General features: G+C 44.5%; 1 protein-coding gene across 1 annotated transcript; it reads left to right on the top strand.

Moving 5' to 3' along the window:
* Positions 1-3,047: 3,047 nt before the first annotated feature.
* On the top strand, positions 3,048-8,803 carry LOC117977845 (large ribosomal subunit protein eL15-like). The gene is given in 1 exon segment (XM_055100478.2): positions 3,048-8,803. A coding segment is annotated over 1 exon segment (546 nt). The 5' UTR covers positions 3,048-5,189; the 3' UTR covers positions 5,736-8,803.
* The last annotated feature ends 5,525 nt before the right edge of the window (positions 8,804-14,328 follow it).

The following is a 14,328-nucleotide window of genomic DNA, read 5'->3' as shown; positions in this document are numbered from 1 at the left end:
CCAGCTACTTTGGAAGCTGGGAGGATCACTTGAGCCTGGGAAGCTGACGCTGCAGTGAGCCACAGTGGCATCACTGCACTCCAGTCTGGGTGACAGAGCAAAACCCTGTCTCAAAAAAATGAAAATAAAAATAAAAAAGGGTTGGGTGCGGTGGCTCACGCCTGTAACCCCAGCACTTTGGGAGGCTGAGGCTGGCGGATCACTTGAGATCAGGAGTTCGAGACCAGCCTGGCCAAAATGGCAAAACCCAGTCTCTACTAAAAATACAAAAATTAGTTGGGCATAGTGGTGGGCGCCTGTAATCCCAGCTACTCAGGAGGCCGAAGCAGGAGAATCACTTGAACCCAGGAGGCAGAGAGGTTGCAGTGAGCCGAGATCACATCACTGCCTGGGCCTGGGACAGCCTGGGCCTGGGTGACAAAGCAAGGCTGCGTCTCAAATAAAAAAGAAGAAAATTTGAGTTGCTCAACACACATGTTCCTATCTGAGGTTGAATGAGGCCACACCCTGACTTCTTGTTTCAGCTGTCCTATTGTAAATGTCCTTTTTTTTTTTTCTTTTTTTGAGATGGAGTCTCACTCTGTCTTCCAGGTTGGAGTGCAGTGGCTCGATCTCAGCTCACTGCAGCCTCTGCCTCCTGGGTTTGAGCAATCCTCCCATCTCAGCCTCCCGAGTGGCTAGGATTACACGTGCCCACCACCACGCCCAGCTATTTTTTGTATTTTTTGTAGTGACGGGGTTTCACCATATTGGTCAGGCTGGTCTTGAACTCTTGACCTCAGGTGATCCACCCACCTCGGCCTCCCAATGTGCTGAGATTACAGGCGTGAGCCACTGCGCCAGGCCACAAATGTCCTTTTTGCAGCATTTGTGTGCCATAGGTTTCACATTTCTATGGTATTTATTATTGATTTTGCTGTTTGAAATGGCCCCCAAGCATAGCACTGAAGTGCTATCTGGTGTTCCTAAGAAAATACATGTTTTGGGTCCGGCGCGGTGAATAGTGCCTCTGTCGACATGTGTGTATGTGCATCTATGTGAGTGCATGTTTTCATTTATTTTGTGAATATTCTAGGAGTAGAATTGCTGAGATATATGGTAATTCTGTGTTTAACTTTTTGACAAATCATTAAACAGTTTTTCTCAGCAGCTGAACCATTTTGCATTTCCACCAGCAATGCATGAGGGTTCCAATATCTCCACATTCCTGCCAGCATTTGTTATTTTCTGCATATTTATTTATTTATGTAATTTAGAGATAGGATCTCACCCTATTGCTCTGGCTAGAATGCAGTGGCATGATCATAGCTCACTACAACCTCAACTCCTGGGTTCAATCCTCCCGACTCAGTTTCCCAAGTAGCTAGAACCACAGGGGTGTGCCACCACTCCCAGCTAATTTTTTAATTTTTTGGAGAGATGGCAGTCTTGCTATGTCGCCCAGGCTGGTCTCAAACTCCCGGACTTAAGTGATCCTCCTGCCTTGGCATCCCAGAGTGCTGGCATGAGTCACTGTTCCCAGCTGCACCCCCCAGTACACACACTTTAAAAAAAAATTGTAGCTGTCCTAGTGTGTGTGAATTGAGACCTCACTGTGGTTTTTGTCTGTGTTTCTCTAAAGACTAATGATGTTGAACATCTTTTTATGTGCCTGTTGGTGATTTACGAATCTTCTAGGAATGTCTATTCAAGTCCTTTGTTCATATTTGTTTCCCTTTTTTACTGCTGCTGCACAAATTAACTTTGTTCATGTTTTAATTACATTAAAACATAGACTTTTATCAGATACATGGTGTGCACATATTTTCTCCCATTCTGTACATTGTCTTTTTACTTTCTTAATAATATCCTTCAATGCACAAAAGTTTTTAATTTGATGAAGTCTAATTTGTCTATTTTTCTTTTTTGGCTTGTACTTTTGGTGTCATATCTAAGAATTCATTGCCAAGTCCAAGATCATGAAAATTCATCCTTGTGTTTTCTTCTAAGAGTTTTATAGTTTTAGTTCTTATATTTATAATAATTTTTAAGGTAATTGCAAGGTTAGGGTCCAACTTCATCCTTTTGTACATGTTTATCCAGTGGTCCTAGGACAATTTTTTTAAAAGGCTATTCTTTCTCCCATTGAATTGTCTTAGCACACCTGTCAAAAATCAATTGACCATAATTGTATAGGTTTATTTGTGAACTCTCAATTCTATTTCATTGGTTTATATGTCTGTTCTTAAGCTAATACCACACTGTTTTGATTACTGTAGCTTTGTAGTAAGCTTTAAAATCAACAAATATGAGTCCTCCAACTTTGTTCTTCTTTTTCAAGAATGTTGTGGCTATTTGGAGTCTTTTACAATTCCATATGAATTGGAGAATCAGCCTTTCCACTTCTGCAGAAAAGACCATTGAAATTGCATTAAATCTGTTGATTGCTTTGGGTAGTATTGACATCTTAACAATATTAAGTCTTCTAATCCATGAACATGGGATGTTTTTCTATTTGTTTAGGTCTTCCTTAATGTCTTTCAGCAATGTTTCATGGCTTTCAGTGTACAAATTTTGAACATCTTTTGTTAAATTTATTACCAAGTATTTTTATTGTTTTTGGTGCTATTGCAAGTGGATTGTCTTAATTTTCTTTCCTTAGTTTAATTTTCAGGTTGTTCGTTTACAGGTTGTTCACAGAATAATTGTTCAATTATTCTCTGAATAATTCTAACCAGGCCAGGCATGTTGGCTCACGCCTGTAATCCCAGCACTTTGGGAGGCCAAGGCAGGTGGATAACCTGAGGTGAGGAGTCCAAGACAAGCCTGGCCAACATAGTGAAGCCCCATTTCTACTAAAAGTATAAAAAATTAACTGGGCATGATGGTGCATGCCTGTAATCCCAGCTACTTGGGAGGCTGAGACAGAAGAATCTCTTGATCCAGGGAGGCAGAGACTGCAGTGAGCCGAGATCATAACACTGCACTCCAGCCTGGGCAACAGAGTGAGACTCTGTCTCAAATAATAATAATAATTCTAACCAATGAAGTATGATTGGCAGAGACGTCTGTCATTTTCAATCATACCTCATTGGTTAGAATTTTTTTATTTTTATTTATTTATTTTTTTTGAGATGGAATTTCCCTTTTGTTGCCCAGTCTGGAGTGCAATGGCATGATCTCAGCTCCAGGTTCAAGCGATTCTCCTCCCTCAGCCTCCCAAGTAGCTGGGATTACAGGCATGCACTGCCATGCCCAGCTAATTTTTGTATTTTTAGTAGAAATGGGGTTTCGCCATGTTGGCCAGGCTGGTCTCAAACTCCTGACTTCAGGTGATCCACCTGCCTCAGCATCCCAAAGTGCTGGGGTTACAGGCATAAGCTACCATGCCCAGCCTTGGTTAGAATTATTCACAGGGTCAGGTATGACTACCACAACCTTCAATGAGGAGATTGCAGAATTCTTCTCTGAAATTCCTGGCTTCAAACGATCCTCCTATTGGCTTCCCAAAGTGCTGGTATTACAGGTGTAAGCCACTGCACCTGACCAGTATATCTTTTAAAAGAAACATTCAGGGAACAAAAAGGAGCTCTCAGAAATTAAGAAAGCAAGAAGTAAAAAAAGAAAAGGAAAGAAGAAAAAATTGCTGAAATCTTGCAGAGATCAGAGAAAATGGAGAACATTAGAAGGTCACACAAAAAGATCCCACATCTAAATAATAAGCATTTCAGAAAAATAAAACTGACAAAACACAGGAAAAAAAAACTGTAGATGAAATAATAAGAGAAAAATTTCGGAACTTACAGGTGTGACAATTTTGCACTCCAGCCTGGGTGACAGAGTGACACTCTGTCAAAAAAACAAAACAAAACAAAACAATTGACCATAGATGTATGGGTTATTTCCAGACTCTCAATTCTATTCCACTAATCTATATGCCTATCTTCCTACCAATACCAAACTTTTCGATTATTGTTGCTTTGTAGTAAATTCTGAAGTCACCAAGTGTGAGTCTTCCAACTCTGCTCATTTTTCAAGATTGGCTGTTGGGTGCAATACCATGTGAATTTTAGGTTTGAATTTTCCAGGTCTGCAAACAAGGACATTGGGATTTTCATAGAGATTACATCAAGTCTATAGATCACTTTGGAGTAGTATCGCCATCTTAACAATATTGAGTCTTCTAATACATAAACGTGTATTTTTAGAGATATATGGCATGGCATTTAAAGTAATCTATCATGATCTGTGTAACTTCCTCTAAAGTATTTCAACAGACCACAATAAGATATTACTCTAATTGTGCTAGAATGGCTATAATGGAAAAGTAAACAACAGCGTCAAAAAGGAATGTGGGTTCTGGTTTGTCTTCCTCTCCCTAACTTCATGTCTAGCTTTTTTTTTTTCTTTGAGATGGAGTCTCGCTCTGTTGCCAGGCTGGAGTGCAGTGGCACAATCTCGACTCACTGCAACCATTGCCTCCTGGGTTCAAGCGATTCTCTTCCCTCAGTCTCCCAAGTAGCTGGGACTACAGGCACCCACCACCATGCCCAGCTAATTTTTGTATTTTTATTAGAGACGGGATTTCACCATGTTGGCCAGGCTGGTCTCAAACTCCTGATCTCAGATGATCCACCTGCCTCGGCCTCCCAAAGTGTTGGGATTACAGGCATGAGCCACTGCGCCCAGCCCACAGTTCATTTTTGGTTTTGTTTTTTCCTCCCAAGAGTGTCTTGGGTACTTTGACTCCCTTTTATTCCCCTATCAGTTTTGGAATCAGATTGTCAAGTTCTACAAAAAAAAAAAAAAAAGGCTGAGCTTTTCATTGGGATTAAATCTGATCTATGAATCAATACAAGAGTTGGCGCCTTCAAATCTAGGCTCTTCCAATCAACGAACAGGTATATCTCTCCATTTATTTAGGTCTTCTTTACTGTCTCTCAACAAAATTTTTTAATAGTTTTTATAGAGGTTCTGTAAGTCCTGTATGAGATGTTATATCTTACCAGGTACTCCCTGGGTACAAGAGGGAGAGTTGCTTTTCACCCTTTTGGACTGTTTGAAGTTTTCTCTAACCACATGCATATATTTTTCAAAATAAAAATTATTAAGATTTTTGGCCCTTCTGTCTGGCGGCAGCAATCAGGTAAGCCAAGACGGGTGCATACAAGTACATCCACGAGCTGTGAAGGAAGAAGCAGTCTGATGTCATGAGCTTTCTTCTGAGGGTCCGCTGCTGGCAGTACCGCCAGCTCTCTGCTCTCCACAGGGCTCCCCGCCCCACCCGGCCCGATAAAGTGCACCAACTGGGCTACAAGATCAAGCAAGGTTATGTTATATACGGGATTCGTATTCTCCGTGATGGCCGAAAATGCTCAGTTCCTAAGGGTGCAACTTACGGCAAGCCTGTCCATCATGGTATTAACTGAAGCCTACAGTTGATTGCAGAGGAGTGAGTTGGATGCCACTGTGGGGCTCTAAGAGTCCTGAATTCTTACTGGATGGGTGAAGATTCCACACACAAATTTTTTGAGGTTATCCTCATTGATCCATTCCATAAAGCTATCGGAAGAAATCCTGACACCCAGTGGATCACCAAACCAGTCCACAAGCACAAGGAGATGCGTGGGCTGGCATGTGCAGGCCAAAAGAGCCATGGCCTTGGAAAGGGCCGTAAGTTCCACCACACTATTGGTGGTTCTTGCCGGGCAGCTTGGAGAAGGCGCAATACTCTCAATCTCCACTGTTACCACTAATATAAGTAAAGTTTGTAAAACTCATACCTAATAAACAATTAGGACAGTCAAAAAAATTACTAAGATTTTTGAGCCAGGTGCAGTGGCTCAAGCCTGTAATCCCAGCACTTTGGGAGGCCGAGGTTGGCAGATCACCGAAGGTCAGGAGTTCGAGACCAGCCTGGCCAACATGGCGAAACCCTGTCTCTACTGAAAATACAAATATTAGCTGGGTGTGGTGGTACACAAGTGTTATTCCAGCTACTCAGGAGGTGGAGGCAGGAGAACCGCTTGAACCCGGGAGGCAGATGTTGAAGTGAGCTGAGATTGCGCCACTGCACTCCAGCCTGGGTGATAGAGTCAGACTCAATCACAAAAAAAAAAAAAAAGAAAAAAAAAGAAATTATTAACATTTTTGAATCAGCACTCTATTATCATTGTTTATACATCAAAACTGTAAGTAGGCATGCAGTGGAAAGTCTCTCTCCCACTTCTGGACCTATTCACAATATTCCCAATCCCTCCTTCTCAATAGGTAATGGCTATAAATTAATATCTTCTTTATCCTTCCAGAATTCTTCACGCACATGTCCTTACATGTATACTTTCTCTCGTCTCAAGATAAATGCCATAGACTGTGTGTCTTTTTGCAGAATCTCTTGCAAGACTCTGTGAACACAGTGAGAAAACATGGACCCAGGAACTGTGTTCCTTACATGCAGCTGAAGCTGAGTCTGCAAGTCCCAATGCATGCCAATAAAGAAAGTTCTGCAGGCCAGGTGTGGTGGCCCATGCCTGTAATCCCACCACTTTGGGAGGTCAAGGTGGGCAGATCAACTGAGGTCAGGAGTTCAAGACCAGCCTGGCCAATATGGTGAAACCATGTCTCTACTAAAAATACAAAAAATTAGCTGGGCGTGGTGGCATGCACCTGTAATGCCAGCTACTCAGGAGGCTGAGGCAGGAGAATCACTTGAACCTGGGAGGCAGAGGTTTCAGTGAGTCAAGATTGTGCTAGCCTAGGCGACAGAGCGAGACTCCGTCTCAAAAAAAAAAAAAAAAAGGAAAGCTCTGCAGAGTTCTCCAGGGTTACACTCTGTTCTCTGCACTACACCCCCAAGTTTTTTTTTTTTTTTTTTGAGACGGAGTTTCACTCTTGTTGCCCAGGCTGGAATGCAATGGTGTGATCTCGGCTCACCGCAACCTCCACCTCCCAGGTTCAAGCAATTCTCCTGCCTCAGCCTCCCGAGGAGCTGGGATTACAGGTGTGTGCCACCATGCCTGGTTAATTTTGTGTTTTTTAGTACAGACAGGGTTTCACCATGTTGGCCAGGCTGGTCTCAAACTCCTGACCTCGTGATCCGCACACCTGGCCTCCCAAAGTGCTGGGATTACAAGCGTGAGCCACTGCACCCGGCCTGCATTGCCCTTTTTAATTTTTGATCACCATTTATTAAGTTACAAAGAGCCAGGCCCAGTGCTGCGCTAAGCACTTTACATATTTGGCATGTTTTCTCTTTTTTACTCCTTCCAGCAGCCAGGGCCTATGAACTTACAGAAGGCATGGTGCCCAAGGCCCACAATACTTTTAGGGCCCCATGAAAATGTTTTACTTCTTTTAAAATCAGAAGAAAAAATAAACATAACCCTGCCTTTATTACATATATATATTATCTTTAGTTTTTAGTTTTTGGTATTTTTGAGCAGGAGCTCTGGTGCCCAGGCTGGAGTGCAGTGGCACAATCATGGTTCACTGCAGCCTTGACCCCCTGGGTTCAGGCAGTCTTCCCACCTCAGCCTCCCGAGGAGCTGGGACCACAGGTACATGCCACCACTTCTGGCTAATTTTTATTTTTTTTATTTTTTGTAGAGAAAGGGTCTTGCCATGTTGCCCAGGCTGTTCTTGAACTCTTGGGATGAAGTAATTCACCCACCTTGGCCTCCCAAAGTGCTGGGATTTCAGGCATGAGCCACTGCACCAGGCCTTGTTATATTCATCCTTATACTAACACGGTCATAAAATATGATTTAAAACACTTTTTTCTTATGGAGGAAGGAACCCACCAAAAAAATCCATGTGACTGAGTGTGGTGCCGGGTGCCTGTAGTCCCAGCTACCAGGAGGCTGAGGCAGGAGAATCACTTGAACCTGGGAAGCGGAGGTTGCAGTGAGCCAAGATCATGCCACTGCACTTCAGCCTGGGTGACAGAGTAAGACTCTGTCTCAAAAAAAAAAAAAAAAAAAAAAAAAGGCCAGCAGTGGCTCACACTTGTAATCCCAGCACTTTGGGAGACCAAGACAGGTGGACCACCTGAGGTCAGGAGTTCGAGACCAGCCTGGCCAACATGGTGAAACCCCGACTCTACTAAAAATACAAAAAATTAGCTGGGCATGGTGGCGGGTGCCTGTAATCCCAGCTAATCGGGAGGCTGAAGCAGGAAAAATCAGTTGAACCCAGGAGGCGGAGGTTGTAGTGAACCAAGACTGTGCCACTGTACTCCAGCCTGGGCAATAAGAGCAAAACTCTGTCTCAAAAAGAAAAAAAAAAAAGAAAAAAAATCATAATGTGGCCAAACCAGCAACCCTATGACATGGGTACTATTGCTATGCAGTTTATCCAAGGGAGGAAACTAAAGTCTGAGAAGTGATTTAGCCCAGGTCAGGTGGCTGGAAGGGGTGGGAACACGGACTTGAACCCAAGCCTAGTGACTCTAAAGCTCTTATGCTGGGCCACTCAGCTGAAGAGACTCCAGTCAGCACTTTCCTATGGAAGGGACGTGTTTGGTCACAACTGGGAAGTTGTACCCCACAAAAAAGAAGGCTCTGGGGAAATGTGATACAGTCTTCACATATTTTAAGGGCTGTCATGTGGAAAAGGATTAGCTCTTTTGTGTTACTTCCCAGGGCTGAGCTAGGATAGGTGGGGTGTGTTGCAGGAAAGGTAGGGGGTGTGTGTGTGTGTGTGCGCGCGTGTGCGTGTGTGTGTGTCTCGCTCTGTTACCCAGACTGGAGTGCAGTGCAGTGATCGCCACTCACTGCAACCTCCACCTCCTGGGTTCAAGTGATTCTCCTGCCTCAGCCTCCCGAGTAGCTGGGACTACAGGCAGGCACTACGACACCCAGCTAGTTTTTTTATTTATAGTAGAGATGGGGTTTCGCAATGTTGGCCAGGCTGGTCTCTGGCTCCTGACCTTAGGTGATCCACCCTACTCAGCCTCCCAAAGTCCTAGGATCACAGGCGTGAGCCACCGGGCCCCACCAGGAAAGTAGATTTTGGCCCAGTGATATAACAAACTTACTGGATGTGATAAGCCCACTGTCAGTGGTGGTTTATTCTTAAGATCAAAGATGTGGAGTTTGACCCCAGTCACAGACAAGAGCATTGTAAACAAGGCTGTATTGCAGGGGATTGCTGCCTTGGGAGGGGAGTTGGACAAGAATTTGATGAATTTTTATGTCCCTTTCAACTCTAAGATTCTATGTTTGCAGGGCCCAGCACGGTGGCTCACGCCTGTAATCCCAGCACTTTGGGAAGCCAAGGCGGGCAGATCACCTGAAGTCGGGAATTGGAGACCATCCTGGCCAACATGGTGAAACCCCGTCTCCACTAAAAATACAAAATTAGCTGAGCATGGTGGTGTACTCCTGTAATCCCAGCTAGTCGGGAAGCTGAGGCAGGAGGATCACTTAAAGCCGGGAGGCAAGGGTTGCAGTGAGCCTGGATAGTGCCATTGCACTCCAGTCTGGGTGACAAAGCAAGACTCTGTCTCAGAAAACAAAACAAACAAACAAAAAAAACTATGGTTGCAAATAGCAGCAGCTCAGCAGTGTAGAGTTGAATTCCCCACCAAACCAATTTTACCAATTGTTATTGAGCCTTTTTATGTACCATTGGTGGGAGTATGAATGGATACTCCTTTGAAAGTGTTATTTGGCAGTATTTATTAAAATTTAGACTGTTTGGGCCGGGCGCAGTGGCTCACGCCTGTGATCCCGGTACTTTGGGAGGCTGAGGCGGGCAGATCAACTAAGGTCAGGAGTTCGAGACCAGCCTGACCAACATGGTGAAACTCTGTCTCTACTAAAAACTACAAAAAGTAGAGCCAGGCGTGGTGGCTCACACCTGTAATTCCAGCACTTTGGGAGGCTGAGGCGGGCAGATCACCTGAGGTCGGTTGTTCGAGACCAACCTGACCAACATGGAGAAACCCCGTCTCTACTAAAAATACAAAATTAGCTGGGCGTGGTGGCACATACCTGTAATCCCAGCTATTCGGGAGGCTGAGGCAGGAGGATTACCTGAATCTGGGAAGTGGAGGTTGTGGTGAGCAGAGATGGCGCCATTGTACTACAGCCTGGGAAGCAAGAGCAAAACTCCGTCTCAAAAAGAAAAAAAAAAAAAAAACTACAAAATGTAGCCAGGCATGGTGGTGGGTGCCTATAATCCCAGCTACTTGGGAGGCTGAGGCAGGAGAATGGCTACAACCTGGGAGGCGGAGGTTGTACTGGGCTGAGAATGTGCCATTGCATTCCAGCCTGGGCGACAGAGTGAAACTGTTTAAAAAAAAAAAAATTTCAACTCTTCAGGCAGGGCACGGTGGTTCTTGCCTGTAGTCCCAGCACTTTGGGAGGCCAAGGCGGGCGGATCATGAGGTCAGAAGTTCGAGACCAGCCTGGCCAATATGGTGAAACCCTATCTATACTAAAAATACAAAAAGTTAGCTGGGCATGGTGGTATATGCCTGTAATCCCAGCTACTCGGGAGGCTGAGGCAGGAGAATCGCTTGAACCCAGGAGGCAGAGGTTGCAGTGAGCCGAAACCGTGCCATTGCACTCTAGCGTGGGCAACAGAGCAAGACTTTGTCTCAAAAAAAAAAAATTTAAACTGTTTATACTTTTTGACTTAGCAATACTTTTTTTTTTTTTTTGAAACGGAGTCTTGCTCTACCGCCCAGGCTGGAGTACGATGGTGCAATCTCAGCTCACTACAACCTTCCCTCCCAGGTTCAAGCAATTCCCCTGCCTCAGCCTCCCGAGTAGCTGGGACTACAGGCACGCACCACCACACCTGGCTAACTTTTTTGTATTTTTGTAAAGATGGGGTTTCGCCACGTTGGCCAGGCTGGTCTTGAACTCCTGACCTCAGGTGATCCACCTGCTTCAGCCTCCCAAAGTGCTGGGATTATAGGCATGAGCCACTGCACACAGCCTAACAAACATACTTAATAAGTAAATCATGGAGTGTGTAGCAGGTGAGAAAGGCAGTGACGAGAACTTGCGATGCGGGGTGGAGGTGAAGGAGGGTTGCAATTTTAAGCAGAGTGGTCAGGGTAGGCCTCACGGAGAAGGTGATATTTGAGCAAAGCATTAAAGATCATGAATAGGACACCTCCCACTCTTGTTCTAAGTTGGAAATTCACCAGGAGTTACTTTTTCCTTTTTCTTTGTTCTAGAGGCAGAGTTCTCACTATGTTGCCCAGGCTGGTCTTGATCTCCTGAGCTCAAGCGATCCACCCACCTCAGCCTCCCAAAGTGCTGGGATTACAGGTGTGAATCACTGCACCCAGCACTGGGAGACACTGGTGAGGTGCCTGGCATCCAGCAGGCTCTGAAGGACGGTCGCTATTATTGTTCATTTTAGTCCTGAAATGAACAGGAGCTCTCAAAGCGCTTACCTAAGGAAGATGTCTAAGACCATTGCAGTTTGCAGGGTTTGGGTTATGGTAACTGTTTTATGTGCCTCCCCAGAAAGGAAACAAAGTATCTGGTCAGCGGGGAAGGTTTCCACCTGTGCATCCTGTTTACCAGCGAGCCTGCCGGCCCCTGTGGCAATCCACCCATTGTGTTTCCATCAGTGTAACTGCATGTGGGAGGCTCCTCTGCACTCTCAGTCCTTGAAACATCCCCCACAGGGCCTCCCCAATTAGGCAACGATAAAGCCATTGGTGTGGTCAGATCCCTCCTGGGACAGGATGTTAACCCTCAGCAGCTCCTGAACCATGGGAGCTGGTCCCTGTCAATGTCACAAAAACAGAACAAGAGGAGGCTTCAAAGAAATCAGTTGCCCGCGCTCCCTGATTGCAACCAGGCCTTATCTAGTGCCTTTTAAAAATGGCCCTGACCCTTTCTTCTTATTTATTAAATTATTTATTTATTTATTTATTTATTTATTTATTTATTTATTTTGAGACAGGGTCTTGCTCTGCGGCCCAGGCTGGAGTGCAAGTGACTCGATCTCTGCTCATTGCAACCTCCGCCTCCCAGATTCAAGCGATTCTCCTGCCTCAGCCTCCCAGTAGCTGCAATTACAGGTGCCTGCCACCACACCCGGCTAATTTCTGTATTTTTAGTAGAGACAGGGTTTTCCCATGTTGGCCAGGCTGGTCTCCAACTCTCTGGCCTCAAGTGATCTGGCCGCCTCAGCCTCCAAAAGTGCTGGGATTACAGGCCTGAGTTCCCGTGCTCGGTCTCTTATTACTTTTTAAAATGAGACAAGGCCCCACTCTGGTTTTGCCACGTTGCACAGGCTGGAGTGCAGTGGTGCGATCACGGCTCACTGCAGCCTCAACTTCCTGGGCTCAGCTGATTCTCCCAACTCAGCCTTTCAAGTAGCTGGTACTACAGGCACTCACCACCACGCCTGGCTAATTTTTGTATTTTTTGTAGAGTCGGGGGGTGGTGTCTTGCCATATTGCCCAAGCTGGGCTCGAACTCCTGGGCTCAAGCGATCCGCCCACCTCAACCTCCCCAAATGCTGGGACTACAGGCATGAGCCACCGTGCCTGGGCCCTGACCTCTTCTTCAGGGTAACAGATATCGGCTAGGATCTGCTGTGGCTTCTACGTTCCCTTAAGCAAAGAGACGTGCTTCTTCAAGGGGAGAGGAGAAAAAATAGATTTCATCCCAAAGCCAGTATAAGCACCCCAAGAGAGGTCAATAAAGTCTCAATTTGGAGGTGAGGAAAGCCTTTATTGGCACCCAGGACATTGGTGTTGAGATTAGAGGACAGACTAGCGGGGTTTTGACACACACAAACAAAGGATGGTGTCTTAGGCACATGGCACAGCAAAGAAAAAGGCTTGCAGGCTGTAACTATGGGACATATTCAAGCTGTCCTAAGCAGTTCCTTTTGTCTGAAATATCATGATAAAGAAAATAATACATAATAGTAATAACGAACATTCTTTATATGCTTGAAACCACTTTTATAAAAATCACAGTAATAAGGGTAATTTAACATAATTGGCTGGGCGCGGTGGCTCACGCCTGTAATCTCAACACTTTGGGAGGCTGAGGCGGGCGGATCACTTGAGGTCAGGGGTTCAAGACCAACCTGGCCAACATGGTGAAACCTTGTCTCTACTAAAGATAGAAAAATAAGCCAAGCATGGTCGTGCACGCCTGTAGTCCCTGCTACTCTGGAGGCTGAGGCACTAGAATTGCTTGAACCGGGGGGCAGGGGCTGCAGTGAGCTGAGATCAAGCCACTGCACTCAAGCCTGGGCAACAGAGTGAGACTCTGTCTCAAAAATACAAATTTAATATGATTGACTCTATCTTGTTTTCACTATGCTAAATTGTTTTTATTTATTTTTGTATAGAGGCCACAGTACTCTTTTTTTTTTAGAAAATGAATTTTTTTGTTATTGTTTAATAATTAAAACCAGCCAGATGTGGTGGCTTAAGCCTGTAATTCCAACACTTTGGGAGGCTGAGGTATGAGGATCACTTGAGGCCAGGAGTTCGAGTCCCGCCTGGGCAACAAAGTGAGACACCATCTCTATAAAAAATTTTTAAAATCAGCTGGGCATGGTGGTGCATGCCTGTAGTCCCAGCAACTCAGGAGGCTGAAGCGAGAGGATCAGTTAAGCCCAGGAATTTGAGGCTACAGTGAGCTATGATTATACTATTGCATTCCAGTCTGGGTGACAGAGTGAGACCTTGTCTCTAATAAATTAATTAATTAATAAAAATTTTAAAATTGACAGAAAGTCTTACAAGTCTATAAGATCTACTTCTGTTATGTCTATGTTTATATGTGCCATGAATACATAATATTTCGCTACTGAAATATATTTTCGAAAGCTCTAATCAGTTGACTTAACCACTTAAATTGAATATTTTATCAAAAAATAAAAACTTTAAATATCTTTTAGTTCACATGACTTTAATAATCTTTAGTAAATAAAGACAGTTTTTCAATTATTAGTAAAATAAAAACATCTTCAGAATGTGAACATTTGGTGTAAATTAGACAAGTCTGGTATTGTCTTTACTAAGAACTTTCAGGTCCTAAACTACTTTTATAAATTTTTTTCTTAGACTGGGACTCACTCTGTTGCCCAGGCTGGAGTACAGTGGCATGCTCACTGCAGCCTCAACCTCCCTGGGCTCAGGTGATCCTTCCACCTCAGCCTTCCAAGTAGTTGAGACTATAAGCACGTACCACCATGTCTGGCTCATTTTTGTATTTTTAGTGGAGATCGGGTTTTACCATGTTGGCCAGGCTGGTCTTTAACTCCTAGGCTCAAGGCATCCACCAGCCTCTGCTCCCAAAGTGCTAGAACTACAAGCATGAGCCACCATGCCTGGCCCTTCTATAATATTTTAAATAA

This window comes from Pan paniscus, chromosome 18 (assembly GCF_029289425.2).
Source record: "Pan paniscus chromosome 18, NHGRI_mPanPan1-v2.0_pri, whole genome shotgun sequence".
Taxonomy (NCBI): Eukaryota; Metazoa; Chordata; class Mammalia; order Primates; family Hominidae; genus Pan; species Pan paniscus.
The sequence above is the reverse complement of the archived record's forward strand: the minus strand, read 5'-3'. Positions and strand labels throughout refer to the sequence as shown.